Source organism: Girardinichthys multiradiatus, chromosome 19 (assembly GCF_021462225.1).
Source record: "Girardinichthys multiradiatus isolate DD_20200921_A chromosome 19, DD_fGirMul_XY1, whole genome shotgun sequence".
Taxonomy (NCBI): Eukaryota; Metazoa; Chordata; class Actinopteri; order Cyprinodontiformes; family Goodeidae; genus Girardinichthys; species Girardinichthys multiradiatus.
Window position 1 is genome coordinate 37,268,738 of NC_061811.1, and position 19,259 is coordinate 37,287,996.

General features: G+C 40.3%; 1 protein-coding gene across 1 annotated transcript in view; it reads right to left on the bottom strand.

Moving 5' to 3' along the window:
* The window catches only part of LOC124885089 (potassium voltage-gated channel subfamily H member 5-like), a 375,126-nt gene that overhangs the window by 186,054 nt on the left and 169,813 nt on the right, over positions 1 to 19,259 (bottom strand). Inside the window, exon 8 of the mRNA XM_047393285.1 lies at positions 16,501 to 16,772. Within this exon, the coding sequence (XP_047249241.1) occupies positions 16,501 to 16,772 (272 nt within the window). The remainder of the gene's footprint in view (positions 1 to 16,500; positions 16,773 to 19,259) is intronic.

Genomic DNA, 19,259 nt, shown 5'->3' on the forward strand with positions numbered 1-19,259 from the left:
ATATTATAGTTAACCCTTGACAATGTTTCAATTTATAGATTTGATGAGAGAGGTAAACCCGAATGATCAAGTTGGAGGGTTCAGCGGCTGGAATCGACAGTCAAAATTAAGAAGGCGAATTATTTCCAAACAAGAAAAACTCGCAACAACTGAACTTTCTTTTAACACAGAAATTACGACAGATTCTTTGAATACCCCCCCGTCAATTATCGTCATTCCCCCTGAAGACACACCGGATAAGTTACCGGCACCACCAGAAAGTAAGTAAGTCCTAAGAACTATCTATTTTTTCTTTGAGAGTGAATGTATTTTAAACCTCAGATAAAAAACTGTTTACAGATTCGACTGAGAGCTCTGTGGAAGACATAGTTGTCGAGCAGGAGCAAGGTAAGGAAATAAAAATTAAATAAAAACAATATATATATATATATATATATATATATATATATGTATTTTAAGCATAGTTCAATAAAATGTCATATAAACCTGTTTACAGATACATCCAAAGATGCCACATTGAATCCGCCCACCAGAAGGTCGCTTTTCAAAGATCAAGACAGCTTTCAGCAGAACGGCACAGTTTCAGTCCAACAAGAAGTGAAATCTGGAGGTTTTACCGCAAAGAATCGGAGTAAGATTAAAAAAAAAACTTGTGTATTTTAAAAACTATTTTCGTTTTATTTATGAACGCTGTGCTGCGCAGCGTAAGATAACTTTTATTGTCTTCTGTTTTTACAGAATATTTAACCCCGGCCAAAAGACAGCGACTCTTTGCGCTACAAAGCAGAGCAACGCTAGTGAGTGGTTTAATGAACGGTACGTTTTAATTCATACATACATACTGAATTAATTTGAATTCCCCTTTTTTTTTTTTTTTTTTTTTTTTTTTTTTCAGCTTTAATGTGATTATTTCATTATTACATATTTTTATTTATTTATTTTTTGTTCATTCTCCATACAGAGGTAACGTTGATGGTAGGACAGATTGGATACAGAAACGGACAACGCAGGAAGACAGTCTCTACAGCCTCACGGAATCTTCGTAATAAGGCCTCATCGTTAACGCTTCTGGCAGCATGTCAGATTCTGTTAAAGAAGCATTTTGGTGACATCAAGGTGATTTTAAACTGAACTGATCACTGTGTTTTTTTTTGTTTTTTTTTTGTTGTTTTTTCTGTAGGTTAGTTTTATTTTTATTTTGTTTCTTATGTTCATAGAAAATGGATAACCGAATCAGACTTGCCCTGGATGAAATAAGAAATTTAGTTAATGAACTTAACGAAATTCCCGTTAATGCAGAAGAAAATAGCACACCGTCTCCACACAGCATTGAGGAAAATGATCAGAATCTTTCTACGTCACACGCCGCAGATCGGCACGGGGGTCATTTTAATACGGACGTAGCAGTTAGTTCTGATCAAGTAATCAGACTTGCCCTGGATGAAATAAGAAATTTAGTTAATGAACTTAACGAAATCCCCGTTAATGCATCTCCTGCTAACAGTGAAAATTTAATAAATGAACATCAGCACGGTGACGTTTTAAACGTAATCAATCAGGCTCTTTCCGATTTGAACAGCGAACCGTCTCCACACAGCAGCATTGAGGAAAATGATCAGAATCTTTCTACGTCACACGCCGCAGATCGGCACGGTGACGTTTTAAACGTAATCAATCAGGCTCTTTCCGATTTGAACAGCGAACCGTCTCCACACAGCAGCATTGAGGAAAATGATTCACCTGACAGTCATCAGAATCTTTCTACGTCACACGCCGCAGATCAGCACGGGGGTCATTTCAATACGGACGTAGCAGTTAGTTCTGATCAAATAGAGCGAGATCCTCCAGCTGTGGTTAAACGTGAACATTTTAATAACCATGACATAAGGAGACCTTTTACCATACCGCCGCCCTGTCCAAGTAACGTTCCAGATTTAGCAGCATTCTATACAGACATCATGCGTATTATAATTGAATTAGCCGACGCTGCGAGATCGTTAACCAGACGTAACGACGTTGTGCAGCTGGAATTAGTGGGTGAAAATCTCAATCGTCACATCACATTTACTGTTACAGATGATGGAAATATGATCCTGCCTGCTTTCGAAAACTTCCTCGACGATTTAGTACAATCGAATGCAAATATACCTGTAGATAATAACATGGAATTTGTTCTTCAGGTTGTTAATGACCCAGCAGGAGGTTCTAAGCGTAAAGCTGCAGGAACGTTAGACTGTGAACTGTTTAATAAGAAAATGCGTCATTTGTATATTATAAACAATACCGGTAATCAGTTATGTTTTGCAATCAGCCTCGCACACGTCTCTGATCCTGAGCTCACGGATCACCGTGCTGTAGAACTGGGGAGGAGATGGCAGCATGAGGCAGGCCTCGACGAGCAAACAGCAGTTACTTTTAGTGATATTGGTAAATTTGAAACCATTCTGAAGATAAAAATTGTAGTGTTTCACAGAACCACGGGCTCTACTGCTCTGTGTAAATTTGAGACCAGTTTCCCCGATCGTTCAAACCCTCTGTTTTTGCTGTTATTTCAAGGTCATTACTATGGGATAAAAAATCTCAAAGGTTTTATGGGGTGCAGATATATTTGTAATTACTGTTACGCCAGCTATCAGAATGCCAATACACACCATTGTGAAGGTTATTGTCCAGTGTGTCGAACATATAAATGTATGCAAGAGATTAGCAATCCTGTAAGCTGTGCAGGCTGTCAAAGAATCTGTCGTAATTCTTCATGTTTCAGCAGACACAGGGAACCGCGCATCAGAAATAGTGCTGAAAGGCCTATGAGTGACTGTGTGTTGGTAAAACTGTGTAAAGTATGCAAACGGATATACGTTATTCCAATCAGTAAACCGAATAAACCACACGTGTGTAATGTAAAATGCAATATTTGCGGTGAAAATGTACCCCCCAGCCTAGACATTACATGCGATGATCATAAGTGTTACATTCTGCCTTGCAGTGCAATTAATCAGCTTGATGATAAACTGATTTTTTATGATTTCGAATGCCTCGTCAATGAGAGCGGCGTGCATGCCCCCTTTCTGGTCTGTGCTAAAACGTTGAAAGGTGATGAATGGTACGCTTATGGACTGAATTGCACCCAAAAATTTCTCCTGCATTTCAGGAGGCCAATGTACAAAGGTTACACCTTAATAGCGCACAATGCGCGGGGGTACGATGGTTACCTGATTCTCACAGCAATGCTGCAGTTAGGCATTAAACCACATATCGTCATGGTAGGGAGTAAAGTTCTCTGTTTAACCGACCCTGATTACAGGTTAAAATACATTGATAGCCTGTCCTTCATGTGCATGAAGCTTAGTGCCATGCCGAAAGCGATAGGCTTTACCGATCAAAGCAAGGGTTTTTTTCCCCACCTATTTTCCTCTGAACAACATCTCCAGTATGTGGGGGCTTTTCCTCCTCCATCCTGCTACGCTGTAGAACGCATGAGTCTTCAAGAACAACAGGTGTTTAGCAGCTGGTACAGAGAAGCGAGCAAAGAGGTCTTTGACTTTAAGAAAGAAGCTATTCGTTATTGTAAAAATGACGTTGAAATTCTTTTTCAAGGATGCTTAAAATTCAGAGACGAGTTCTTTAAGGAGACAAGTGTGGATCCGTTTAAAAGTATCACAATAGCATCAGCCTGCATGAAGGTTTTTGTAACCAATTTCCTTCCTCCTCAAACCTTAGCCATTCCATCACCTCTGGACTACAGACGTAGCAGTAAAACGTTCTCCAGCGCGTCCATTCAATGGCTCGGCTGGATTGCAGACAGCAGAGCCATATTTATCGAGCATGCATTAAATAGGGGTGAAAAGAAAATCGGGCCATATTCAGTGGATGGGTATGCAGAGATTAACGGTGTCAAAGTTGCGTTTGAATTTTATGGCTGTTTTTTCCACGGCTGTAAAAAGTGTTACATGCCTCATGACAAGTGTCCGTTGAGAGGGGTCACATTTGAACAGTTTTACGCAGCCACTGTTGAGAGAAGCAAGGTGTTACAAACTGTGTACGGCCTTCGTCTCGAAGTCATATGGGAGCATGAGTGGATTGAAATGAAAAAATCAGACCCAGGGGTGATCAGCTTTCTTGAGAAAGTTAATGCACCCGAACCGCTATCCCCCCGGGATGCGCTGTATGGTGGACGCACCTGTCCTATGAAGTTGAGGTACACAGCGGAACCGGATGAAACTGTACACTATGTGGATTACACATCTCTGTACCCTTATGTAAACGCCAACTGCGTTTTTCCCCTCGGACACCCCACCATCATTTACAAAGATTTTGATGACCCCAGCAGCTACTTCGGTATAATCAAAGCTGTGGTCTACCCACCACGTAACCTGTTGTTCCCTGTTTTACCTTACAGAACATCCCAAGGTAAACTTGTGTTCACTCTCTGCCGCTCATGCGCTGAATTAAATAACCAGTCAGGTCCCTGCATGCATAATGATCAAGAAAGAGCTTTGATGGGAGTGTGGGTGAGTGCAGAACTCTGTAAAGCTTTGGAGTGTAGTTATCGTCTTGCTAAAATCACAGAGGTGTGGCATTTTGAAAAGAGAAGTGATACAATCTTTAAAGGTTACATTCATTCCTTTTTAAAGGGTAAGCAGGAGGCTTCAGGCTATCCGTCTGAAGCAGTGGATCAGGAGAGTAAGTCAAAGTATATAAGCGAGTACAAACTGCATCAGGGCATCCAATTAGACCCTGAGAAAATCGAGATGAATCCTGCCAAAAGGCAGGTTGCAAAATTGTGTTTAAACAGTTTTTGGGGGAAATTTGCGCAAAGAAGTGATCTGTCTCAGACCACAGTCATCACTAACCCTGAAGACTTTTTCAGCTTCATGTTCTTGAGTAAATACAGGGTTAACTATTTTCATTTTTTCAACCCTGAAATGTGTGTAGTGCAGTGGAACTACAGCAAACGTGTCATATATCCACCAAGTAAGACAAATAATGTGTTTATAGCAGCATTCACCACCGCTTATGCACGTTTAAAACTTCTCAGCAGCATGGAGAAGTTACAGGACAGATTGATTTATATTGACACGGACAGTTTGATTTATGTGACAAAAAGTGGTGAAACTCCTCTGGAATTGGGGAATTATCTGGGTGATCTTACTGACGAGTTAGATGGTGACAGCATTTCGGAGTTTGCATCGACAGGACCCAAGAGTTATGCATACCAGACCAAAAACCGTAAAAATGTAATGATACGTGCTAAAGGCATCACTCAGACGCATGAATGCAGCGAGAGGGTCAATTTTGACAGCATCAAAGGGCTGGTCGAGGGCTACTTACAGGGGTCAAGTGAGGGTGTCATTGAAATCCCCCAGCACACGATCAGGAGGGATAAAAAGAGATTCCGTTTGACAAACGCGACATTTCTTAAAAAGTTTCGACTGGTGTATGATAAGAGACGTCTTTTTTCTGACGGGACAACTCTGCCTTTCGGTTATTAGAGTTGAAGAAGAAATAAAATAAAAAGTCACATGGATTTACAGGAGATTGATTTTGATCCTAGATTTAGAGCCCCTTTCTCATGTATGATAGTTGGACCCAGCGGCTGCAGGAAAACTTTCTTTGTAAAAAGTATTTTACAAAACTGTAATCATGTCATGGATATTGTTACAGAAAATATTGTATGGATTTACACATCTTTTCAACCCATGTATGCTGAATTGCAGAAGATGAATAAAAATATTACCTTTGTGGAAGGATTGCCTCATTCTTTTGAAGATGAAAACCTGTTTCCTCCTGATCAGAATCATCTGATTATTCTAGACGATGTTATTGCTCAAGCCTCAGATGATGAAAACGTGATGAAGGTCTTTACCCAGTTTCGTCACCATCGTAATATGAGTGTTATGATGTTGACTCAGAATGTTTTTCATCAGGGGAAGTTCAGTCGCACTATTAGTTTGAACTGTAATTATATGGTGTTGTTTAAGAACCCGAGAGATAAGCTGCAGCTGAATATACTGGCCCGCCAAATGTTTCCATCTCAAAAGGGTCTCTTCTTGGAGAGTTTTGAAGACGCAACGAGAGAAGCTCATGGATATTTAATCATCGATTTTACGCCTACCTGCCCAGAACATTTCAGACTGAGAACGGGGATACTTCCTCAGCAGTGGCCTGCTGTGTACGTACCCAGAACAAAGTAAGTCATCATGTCAGCGCGTATAAAAAGGAATTTACCATTATTCAGAGCTTTGTACCAGGCCTGTCCACAGAAACGTAAAGATATTCTCGCACACTGCTCTCCCGACTTTATTCAGGCTCTGTGCGAGATTGCACTGAATATCCTAAAAGGTAACATTAAACTATCACCCTCTCAACACCGACAATTGAAGAAACAAAGAAATATCATCAGATTGTTGGGTGATAAAAGAACCGGGATAAAAACTAAACAGTTGGCTCTCAAAAAGCAACGAGGTGGTTTTATTCTGCCCATCTTAACGGCTCTTGCACCCTTGATCGGTGATCTAGTGGGTGGAATCATCAGGAGATAATGTCTCTCAGAACATCGCAGAAGATGTTTCTCATTTCACCTCATCAATTCAAGCGTCTGACCCAGTCAGACACGTCCATCAGGCAGACGGCGGAGGAGAATTTGGATGCTGAAATGAGAGCGATATTAAACGAGCCGGGTTTGACTTCTTATGAAAAAATCAAGAGATACGATGCTCTTCTCCAGAGGTATCTGACTTTACTTAAGCAAGGTGTCAAAGAAGAAAAACAGCGGGTCAGTTTAACGCTGCAGCGTGACACAGAGGTTCCTGAACATGAGCGGTCCCAAGAAAAACAAGGCCCAGGGCAGGACGAGGCCCCTAAGGATCAGGTTCTTACGGAAGTACTGAAAAGCCTTCCTAAACACAACCGTAAAAATGCCGAGTACATTTTGAAGAAATTATCCGAAAGAAGTGAGAGTTGGACTTTGCGAGGCGAATTTGTATTTAAAGGAAATGTTATAAAAGGGTCCCACATGATTGATTTGTTGAAAAATCTCATGCTTCCGTTTAAAAAATCTGGAGCATCACAAACCCGAGGATGGTCTGATTTTCTACACACCTTGTCAGAAGTAAACATACCTATATCTTCAGTCATTAACCCTTATGCTCGTGAAGAATATAGACGTTTCAAAACAGAGGGTACATCGATTGAAAATGGGGGTACACCCCCCAGCGTTAAGCAGAGAAGAAAAAGAAGAAGAAGGCAGATAACTCATTCTCCCTACTGGTCGAGATCTGAGCTGGAAGATCCAAAAAATGCTGATGGGAGATCAAAAAGGTCTCTTCGTAAGACGACACTACCACCCCGATGGATTACATTTTCACCATAAACCGTTATAAGAAAAATGAAACATGTAGTCTATTTCTTTTATTCAATAAAATATTTATTGATTATATTTTTCAAGTCTAACTTCGTTCTCTACTTCACACACTAACATATGATATCATTACACAAATATTAAATCATAAGAAGAAAAAAAAAACAAACAATGAAAAAAAAAATAAGACATTTTAAATTCCATAACAATCCAGAAACATCTCCAAAGAGCATGTTCCGTGAGTATAAAATGTACAACTTTGATTAATGACACATTTCTGATATTTTTTCACAAAGTTAGATACCATTAAATCATTCTTAATCACATCTCCGGTGTATTTCGACAACACTTGCTGCATTGATAATCCGCACGCTCTATGACATAGATAAAAAATGCAATGGTGACCGCACACAGTGGACAGAGTGTTTTGAAGCTGATTATTATGATACAATATTTTTGAGGATCTGTCTTCTAAAAATGTTACGATGCTTGACGGGTAGAACTCGAAATCCGGAGAGAATCCATAAGAGTCAAAAAAGCTGGATTGACCATTCTCATCCAATGTCAGAGCTAACCAGTGTTCCCCCGGCATGTGTGAAGGATGTGTATTCACGATAAAGTAGGCCGGCCCTGGGAATTTGTCAGCTAGCAGCGGCAGCTGGTCGCACGGCCACACACCGCAAAACAAATCTCCCAGCAGATGACGCATCAGGCTCTCAATTTCATGATTATTCATGCCTGATTAGATTAATAATAATCCACCAGCACACGCCTCTTTGAATCAATCTCTAAAATAGAATCATAACAAGCGTAGATGATCAGCGTGGTGGTATATGGCAACGGGTTTCTGAAGCGCATTTCCAATCTTAAATTCCCACTGGAAACTGGAGATAGAGCATCTGTGTCCTCACCCGGGTTAAGATTAAATGTGAATAGAGAGTATCCTTGATTAAATTCCTGACGTGATATACTCAGTGGAAGATCTTTTAGATGTCGTCCTGTAGCCGTAAACAAGTTGTAATACTCTCTCACTGAATGACCTTGGTTAAAATTTGGCTGGAAGGCTTTAGCAGGAATTTGTCTGCCATCCTTACACAAAGCTAAATATTCCATATCAAAATGATTAAAGTCAAACGGATTGAGATTGCGTGTTCCTGTAAAAGCGTCATGATCCAGTAACGCAATCACCACATACTTGGGAAAGATGCCTAAGAAAAGATTCTCTTGGTTGCATACCCTTGAATTTTCAGGGATGGAATATGTTTTTACATTCACACGTGAAAGTGGATACAGAGCATTTGCTTTCATTAAAGCTGAAGCGTGCCCCAGTCGTACAGCTGGAGAGACAGTAACTTTTTTGATAAAAAGAGATGCTCCTAATATCCTGAGTTTGTAAGTGGAGTCTCTTGCGGCCATGAGACAAAAGGCATCGTTGGCTCTTGTAAGTTTAATTTTAAGGTCAACAGAGTTTAAAAGAAGTCTCTCGCAGAAAAATATGTCTGCATGCAGGGGGCCTAGGAGATGTACCTCCCTGGAATTTGCCGTAAAGCCTGCTCTGCTGTTAAGACCTTGGTTAGGGCCGTTAGTTGTAACAATAGAGTTCAGAGCACCTGCAGTGTCTTTATAAAAAAGACCGGAGCTAAACTGGGTTCTTAAAGAATCCTCAGAAAAGTTTAACAATGTCTCAATCATGGCTCTATATGGATGTGTAGCGCTGGATTGTGAAATCATTCGATCTCCGAGAGTGACGTCACACTGACTGAAGATGGTGTTTAACGGGTAGTTGATGAGCCCTACAGGTGCATCATCTGGCAGGTTTGTTCCATTCTCGTTAGTAATTTTCACTCTGAGATGCAACAGCGTATCGTTGAGATCCAGATACTTTTCTCCGTCTCCCGGAATGAAAAACTCGATCGGCCCTCCATCAGTGATTGCTGATAAAGGCTGGATCTCGGTGTAAATTTTATCTTCGATCGATAGCTGCGTCATCGGGGCAGAAAATAAGTCCAACTCTGCCAGCGTGCACTCTGATGATTTGTTATGTAAAAGAGCCATTATTTAAATATATCAAAACTTGCGGATGACTTCCTTCCTCTTCGTTTGTCAGCTGCGACTGATCTCCTTTTTCGCGTTTGTCGTTGTTTTTTAACCGTCCTTAAACGATCACCAGGGGGTCTTGTTCTGGGTCTTTTGGATAAAACCATAATTCCTGAACCTTCTTGACCGTCGATGTGTGTAGAACCACTCATTTTACTCACGGCTCTACCGATGACATCCGAAGCGATATTTGATGCAGCCGTTTTAAGATGGGGTTTTGCAATTGCAAATCCTTTTTTAACCAGAGGGGATACGAAGCGGAATAATTTTGAAAATAATGATCCAATTCCGCGTCCGTACATGACCGGGGCCCCATAAAACCCTGGCAGATTACCGCCTGATTGACTTACATAGTAATTTACAAAGCAATTTGGATCACGTCTCAGACTTAGATGTGCCATGTTCTCTCTTGCCTGCTTGATGCAGTGTTGAATGACCAGCGTAATATGAATGATAACCAATCAATCTTAGAGGTTATATACATATCTCTGGAATAGTTTATACAAATAAAATTTATCTCAGGCTACGTTGTGATATCACCGGTCTGAAGTGTAGTCTTATGACGGTCTTTCCATAGACGAAATTTACAGGAACGTTTTGGTCCGATTTAATTTCTATATTGATATTTTCAATATGTTTTCTGGAGACTGGAAGGTAGTGGGCGGGGTTAAACGTCTGAGTAATCATATCACTGAATGTGCCTTGTACTTTGACGGTCCGCAGTAAAGGTGCAAAAGTGTCGCCTACTATTTGTGGGCTGACCACGTCGCTGTAACAGTATAGGTGATAGAAACCAGCCTTTATATCCGCCGGAAAAGGAGCCAGTTTTGGTTCAGAAACATGAATCCATTCCCCTGGTTTCACGCCCATCATATAAGCTAGAGTGCTGAAGAAGCGTATTTCATACGGACTATTTGCTTGAAATGCAAATCTCTTTTGAACTTTGCTGAATTTAATGCGTAAACCCAATTTCAATTTTTTGAAAAACATTTCCATCTCTGTCTCGAGTTGAACAACGCTGTTATAGTAGCCACTTCTGATCCTTTGCGTATTGATCTCCACATCACCAACCTTCCTCCATTCAAAGTAGGCATCATAATCCGGTAAATTATGCCATGTATGAGGGTATGAAATCTCGGCTAATGCAACCATCCATTGGCCTTCTAAATCAATATGTTGAGCTAAATTTACACGGAAACTTGAACTGGTATTATTTTTAAACACTTCCATGCTAGCATTAGATGGAAGAGTAACGTAAAAGCCATCATCCTCTACCTGACGGTTCATGATGCTGTGTCAACTGTGAGGTTTAGTGCAAACCTTTTTTATACGTTTCGAAGTTCATCAAACTTGATCCAACTGTTGAATTTCTCAGGCCAGTTTTTCCAGCTTACAAAAACCTGTTTGACTCCCTTGACCGTACGTCGTTTTAATATTTTTTCCACTTGATACATCTTGTCGTTAAATATTTTTACTTTTTGAAGTTCCTCAGCGTAAAAGGAACCCTCGATAGGTTCTCCATCCAAATCTTTGAGTTTGTATACAGGAGGAGAACGGGGTATCCGGTCATAGACTGTAAACACTTCATCCGTAAAACTCTGTTCGTATTTTTTGTCAAACACTCCACGGACCTTGGATATTCTGACAAGATCCCCTTGTTTAAACGTTGTCACTGAGTCCTTGCAATATCTGTTGGACTTGACATCATACAGATTCTGAAACACTTGAAAGGCATTTTCTGGGGTCACTTCCATAGGGCTCATTTTAATGCTGGAGTGGTAGGAATGGTTGTAGCTTCTAGCTAGGTTTTGCAGTACATCGACGTACCGCCGGGTATTGTTAGCTGTAAAATATCTCCACATCCTTGTTTTTAATGTGCGGTTAAATCTCTCGACCACTGAAGCTTTTGCTTCACTCGCTGTGGCAAAATGTTCAATACCGTGTTTCTCCATTAAAACTTTAAATTTCTTGTTAAAAAATTCTTTACCGGCATCAGTCTGAAGTTTTTTGGGGATCTGACTTTCTGTAAAAACTGATTCAAATGCCTTTACCACCTCAGCGGCTGTTTTCCTCTTCAAAACTCGTACATACGCCCTTTTTGAAAAGATGTCAATGACTGTTAATAAATAATTATAACCATCATTTTCCATGGCCAGAGCTTGCATGTCACAGAGATCAGCCTGGAACTGCCTCAATGGTCTGGTGACAAAAACTCTGTTTCTCGGGAACTTTATTCTTGCAGGTTTATGTAGAGTATAGGTATCTTCTCCTGATAAAAAATCTTTAACTTTTTCAACCGCAACCTTCTTTCCCGTTTCATCTTGCATAACCCTCCTCAGCCTATCTACACCCCCAAAACTTCCCGGATTTGAAGGGCTATAATATACTTTCTTCATCAGCCGTCTTCCTGCCATCTCTGCCTTATGCTCACTCTGCCGATTACTTGTTAAATAATGAGAAAAAACACACAGGAGGGTAGATTTATCCTTTTTTATTTTTTTTATTATTATTTTTTTTTTATTTAATATAAACAAAAAACAACCAGAAAACAAAATCAGATAAAATGCAGATGAATTCAAACACTACTAGCTTTTTAAACAACACTTTTGGGAAAGGTTACTATGTTCCTACTTTAATTGTATTTAATAGTAAAAAGAAAAAAGAAGAAAAATCATATAATGCAGATTAACTAAAGTACTGGAATACTAAAAAAAAAAATGATACAACAACAAGTCATCAAACATGTGAGATCAGTTTGTCAGTCCATAGCACTCTGAAACAGAGTTAAGTTGTTTGAGATGTTTCTCATCGACCATGCGATCATAAACGTGCGCTATTGCACTGTGGATGCCTTGTACCGATTTCAGTTCATATAAAACCGTCTTGGCAATCGTCTTCACTCTGAAGTCATCCGCTTGTATGCTTCGAAGTACCAGAAGATTCTGAATAGCAGGAATGAGTTTGGGGGTTACGAGTCGTCGTACGATGCGTTGAAAGTTGACTTGGTAATAATCCTCCCCCAGTACCTCCAGGCAATGGTGTTGACGCTGGCTTGGGTGGTTCGTTATACATCCATAGCAGGTTTCTCTGAGATAGTTCAAAGAGGTTATGTTGAATAAATGAAGTATCGCTGTTTTCACCGTATTGATGAGGGTGGTTGAGAACCAACCGTCAATTTCGTCCTCCTGGTTACTCTCATCCTCTGCTGAAGGCTGAGGGTCCTCCATCAGTTCCAGGGTTTGTGTAGGGGCTTCGGTAGAGGGTGAGTAGCCGGTGGCTACCTCCTCCTCCACGACCACCTTCATGTCTTCAGGCAGGACATTCGCGTCTACAGACTCAGCCATGAATAGCGGTGATGGTGAGCAGAGGTCTGGAGAAAGCGGTAGATATTTCATGTTGTATCCTGTAGGTGATGCAGGACTGTAGTGGTTCTCTGAGAATGAGGATGTTGAGGTGGATGGTGAGAAGAGGTCAGGGGAAGGCGGATGATATGGTCCAATGTTGAAGCTTTCATCGTGCTCAGGAGAGAAGTGGATCTCTGCTCGGTGGTTGTAGAGATCCCTGTATGGTGTCGGTCCACTCATTCTCATGATACGATTCTCAGTGTCTGTGAGCTTGCAGTTATCCCCCCGTATATATATCATAGGAAGGGGCGTGTACTCAGAAGAGGGTTCGTTCTAAACGTAAAACAGGAAACGTCAGCGTTTTTTTCACTGACATGACATCGATCCAACTTCGTGACTTTTGGAAAAGGTCGGAAAGACGATGTCCAATTTCACTCATCTTCTCTGCCCAAGCTTCAAACGGCAGAGCCAGCATTGTCTTGAATACGCCGCAGTCTTGATTGAAAGCCTCCAACACAAACAGATCTGAGGGACTCGTCCGGTTGTTCCTGCGTCTGCTTGCCCGAAAAGACCAGCGACCATTTGCTGTGGTTTTTGACCCCCACACTGCGCTAAAGAGAGGTTCTCTCTCAGCTATTTCAACATCGGATGGTATATGAAACATTCTCGCCCGTTTTACAGGTCGAGGAGACAGTTCATTTTCTTCTTCTTCTTCTTCCTCCCTCTCCTGCCTTGAGACTGTTTCAGGGCTATCATTAAGGTGCGGGATTGCAAGCTTTAACACAGCCCAGTCGCTGTGGGTGAGTGTACACAGAGCCAGTGATCCATTAAATACCTCATCTTGATCCAATTGATACAGGCAAAGCTCTCCTATTTCATACATGAAAATATGACCCCAGCTGCCAACCAGGCCATATGGCTCCAAAGACCATTCTTCCTGCAGAGTCTTGAACGGGGGTCTTTGTACCCTGCAGATGTAGTATGTTGATTTCTTAGGAGCATTCAATTCACGGGATGAATACTGGTAGACGGTCACTGGGGTTTCGCACAGAACTGACATACCTCTTGGCCGAACCGAGGTCTGATTTTCAACCATGGTTGTTGAAGTTGATTTTGGATCCTCATCATCGGTAGAGTATGTCACGACGGGAATTCCGATAGGTATCTCCGTTGAGGAAGTATATGATGCAGTTGCTTGTTCATCATCATCATCTTGGCACGCGTTGCGTTTCTCCTCCGCTTGACGATAAACTCTCTTAACTCTAGCCATTGTTGAACGGGTGTTCTTTTTTTCCAACGAATGCTGCATGTAAAGTGCAGAGTTTTATCTCTGTATTTAAAGTAAACACTAAGGCACGCCCTATTGTTTTCATTGGGTTATTCAAGGTTTAACGATGCTTACAAACACACCCCCTCTATTTTTAATTGGTGCTGATGCCAAACAGTTTCCGATAATACCATATTTGTCTTGTTCTATTTATAACAAACACACCCCTGTGTTTTAATTGACTCATTTAAGGTATTGCCCCTAATGACGACAACCAATCAGCATCCACTGTTACGCCCCCTTGGACACACCACCTGCTTGACCACGTGACCTCCTGCCCACATGGCGCCCATATGGCGCCAACCGGAAATCCCGCCCTCACCGGAAGTCCCACCCACCTGTCAAAAAGTTTGATGAAAGGGTGTACTTAAATTCTCTCCTGATTAATGTCTGACCTGTAGAATCAAAAATCAATTAAATAGAACCTATAGAACTAATGGAACCAACATGAAGTAGGGTAGAACATCTCAAAAAGCAGTGCACCATCCCCAACCTAATGAAATTCAACAATAGATGAAAAACAAAGTTCAATGACATCAATCTGAAAAAGGTTACAACGTCATTATTAAGGCTTTGGGACTCCAGTGAACCACACTGAGAACCATTATTCACAGACAGATAAAACATGGAACATTGATGAACTTCTCTCCCATACCAACATTACTCCATGAGCTCCTCAGCGACTCATCCAGGAAGTCACAAAAGAACCCAGAACAGCATCTGTGGTTTCTGCAGGCTTCACTGCCTCGGTTAAGGTCAGAGGTCAAGATTCAACCAAAAGAAAAAGAAACTGGTCAATTATGGCCTGCATGGGAGACTTCCAAGGCCAAAACCCCTGCTGACTCCAAAAAACATAAAGGCCCATCTCACATTTACCAAAACATATGACTGATCTGAAACATTTAATTGTGACAAAAAGAAAATAACTGAAGAAATCCCTAAGAATGCAAAATCATTTTCAGCACTTTGTTGTACATATCAAACAGAAGCAGGTAATGGCAAGAAAAACATATCTTCCATTTATGAAGGTATGAAGACAAACTAAAAAGGAGATACTTAAGAAGAGTCTGAAATAGAAAACACAGACACATTGTAATATTGCAGGAGTTATTCACAGACCTTGCAGAAAGAAATGTAAGTGGTGACACAAAAGATGCATTTCCCTGCTGAGTTTTTACCATGTTTATCTTATTACTGTCATTAGTATAGATGATTTTATAAATTAACAACAGGGGAGCCATTAATCATCTGTGCTGGATGCTGAGTTCTTTTAAAGTGTTTAGTTTATTCCTGCTTTCATTACGACCAGGCTGCTTCCCTAAACAAAGCTCTGTGAGCACTCACTAACTTTGTTAAATGTAGTTTTAGCAAAAAAATTCTTCATAACATTCTTCCCTTAAGGTCCTGTGAAAATTATTCACCCCCTTACATACATTTGCTGTTTTTGTTTTTTTGTCTCACTTAGACATTTCAGATCCTTAAATAAATGTTCATATCAGACAAAGGTAACCTGATTAAATAAAAAATATTAATAATGTTAATAATTTTATAATTTAAGTTAATGATTTCATTTATTATGGGGAAAATCACATCCTAAGTAACCTGCCCAAAGGGAGGTAACCACTTCATCACACTCACACTGTGGTGGCAGCCTTTCTCTTACCTCACCTCAAAGGATCTCACCATGTAGCTGCACCCAACAATCTACACTTTCCACTGCAATAAATACTGCGCAAAGCTAAGGCCTTTTACACATAATAGTTGGTATAGACTGGGTCCCTGCTGGAGCAAGGCTCTCAGATTGAAAGAAATACACAGACCTCCAATTTGTACCCAGAACTGGATGTGAAAGTGAAGAAAACTGAGTTCAAGTAAAATGATGTTGTTATAACAAGATAAAAACAAACAGAAAACATTGCATTTTGACTTCCCTATGTAAATTTCTAACACATATGAAGCATCGTGATACAGAGAAAATCCATTATCAAAGGAAAGTGACACTATTTTTGCTGTCTATATATCAGTATACTGGTCAAATAATAGATCAGAGGTTGTCACCCAGTTGCACATATTATTAAAAAAAAAACAGCTTAGATATTTAAATAGTCATCAACCATGTCATTATCATTAGTGTAAAGAAAATCTTTACAATGATCAGCCAACAAAACCTTACCTCTATACATGCCACTGCCACATCTTACCAGAGACTGTTAAACCTTTCACATAAATGTCAGCATATAAAAAGCTCAGCATAGATGACATTTTAAAATGTTGAACAAATGCCACAAAAACACAAATTCAGAGGAGGAACCTGGGGTCCAGATCCACTACAGAATGATTAAAGCAAAAAGCTTTAAGAAGCTCATACTTACATCCCACCATCATCATGGCCACAGAAAAGATCTTCTCTCCATCTGTGGTAGGTGCAATGTTTCCAAAGCCAATGGTTGTCAAGCTGGTCATAGTGAAATACAAAGAAGTGATGTATAAAGAGTCTTTGCCAGGTCCGCCCTCCCACTGGCCAGAGCCACTAGCGTTGTATCGGTATGGTGATCCAATGCTGATAGCCAGTTGGTAAAGCCAGCTGTCCATCTTGATGGTGTTGGTGGCTTCATCAATGACCTCATAATCTCCAATACTGTACCTGATAGGGAATAATCCAGATGTTAGTATATTCATCTGAAAAAGTAACCAATACATCCACAGGGATATTATGGGTTCATTCTGATCAGAGCATATGTAGCCAGAACTGTTTGGTTAAAGTATGGTCCAAACTTTGATCAAATAAAACAGCGCAATGTACAGATTTAATATCATTTTTAATTATTCTAAATTTATATCTAAATTCACATCATTTGCTCAATGGATAATGACTAAGACTATAGCTGTGTACTGGGAGTTTGGAAATCATTGTTTTCATATGTGCTGGTGTTGATTCTCAGTCATTTAAAATGTGGCAATCCAAATGCTAGAGTAGGAGCCAACTGGACTTCTGCTCTTGTTTCTGGAAGACGTTTTCCTTTCATCCAGTTCTGAACATGGGTGGGGGCTTATAAAGTGTAGTCAGAACAATCACACTAATAGGGCCATTTACATCATGATGTTTTTATATGCAATCAGTAAACAGAACCAGACCTTCTGATGGGCCTCAGCTGTTTATACATTATCCTACCAAATGGGAATATATATAACTAATACACTGTACTGCTGGACATGCAAAGTCAGAGTAAAGCAGTGTTGTGATTTTTTTATTCTTTATCTATAAAATATATTTTGGTAATATTTTATTTTATTCTATTCCTTCAAAGTGCTGTGAATAGTATCTGCACCTTTACAAATTTTTGCTTCAAGGTCAAAGCCACCACCGGCACCAAAGAATGCAAAGGTTCATGTTTGCCAAACAAAAATCTTGAGATTTTGGGGGGACTGAACAGATTTTGGGGGACTGAACAGAGAAGGGTCTTTGTACAACCAAATCCTGAGCTACATTAAATTATCAGAGATAAGTAGAAAACCTGTGCCTATTTAATCTGCCAACACCTTTTTATCATTTCCTATTTTAACTGTAATAAGAAACAAAAAATGTGTTTCAACACTATAAAACAGCACATTAAGGTGACGAAAGCAATGTCATTCCTTAGAGAGTGCAATGCGTGCATAAGATTAAACACCAACTCAAACCAGAAATGCACAACTTTCTTTGTCAGTGTGGATGTGATATGTCAGGAGAACATAACATACTATCATAGCATATAGAAAAACAACACCATATAAACAGTTAATCAAGGTAGTGATAGTTTGATGGCCTGGGGGAGTGCTTTGCTTCTTTAGGAGCAGGACATTACTCCATCAATCTCTAATTGATGGAGATTTTATGCTGGCAAGCAACGCCAGCATAAAAACCTGAAGGAGAATGTCTGGCCAACATTTTGGAACCTTACGCTTAGCAGAACTTGGACTCTGGAACAGGACATCATCATGCCAGCAAGTCCAATTGTTATGCTGTGCCCTCACTTTAAAGAGGCCATTCATGCTGGAAACCCCTTTCATATGCCTGCATTAAAACTGTTTTGCAAAGCAGAGTGGGTCAGAATTCCTCCAAGTGCTATTAAAGACTCATTGCCAGTTAACTTGATGGTTTATAATGTAAATACTATTTCACATAGGGTCACTTTGGTTTGCATAGATTTCTTTTTCTAATTAAATAAAATAATTATTGGAAAACTGCTTTTTGGATTTGCTCAGGTTATCTCTGTCTGATATTGACATTTGACAAATGATCTGGAATATTGAAGTGTAAAAGAAAAGCAAAAACAGAAGAAATTCATAAGCGGGTTTCACAGTACTGCGTTTCTGCCAAAGATTAACTTTGGCAGTTTTTTATTTTTTTATTTTGAAGAGCTCCCCATTAACTATGCAATAGCTCCTAAGTGTTAAATGTTTGAAGTGAACTTCAGTCTTCTTTCTTCTTCTTATGAGAACAGCCACTGCAATAAACCCCAGATTGTTATACTCCATAGGTGTTTTGGATTTAGTTTTCTTTTGTGTCTATGATTTTATCATCTCCCTTTTTATTGTGTTCTAAGGTCTTGCCTTATTTAGTTAATTTCTCTGTGTTTATTATTGCTAGTGTTGCCATATTACCATTTTGCCATATTAGTTATTTTTGTTAGGTTAATTCTTGTGTAAATTGTCACCATGGTCATCCCACCTTCCTGTTTGCATTGGGTCCTACTCAAAATCAACACTATATGACGCAAATCCAGCCAGACAAATGTCCCTGCGACAGGAGGGGAGATGATAACTTTTTTGAGAATTGTCAGTGTAAGACTTAGAAGAAAATGCCTAGGGTGGAAGGCTTGAAGTTGGGAATCGATCCTCCTCAAAGCAGTCCGCAGGTCTTCTCCAATCATCTGTATCAGCGCCTCCTGTTTCCTCTTCATCATGCCGTAGACGATGCCGTCATCGAGACGCCTCCACTATAGTTCCAGGGAGTCAGGCCGACACCTCTACTCCCATTCCAGAGGGTCAGGGCATAGCCCCCACTCCTCCTCCAGAGGGTCTGACCAACGTCTGCAGCAGAATGTGTTTCCTACAACTCCCTCTTTGCAGCTTTCAGCACCAGGGCCCA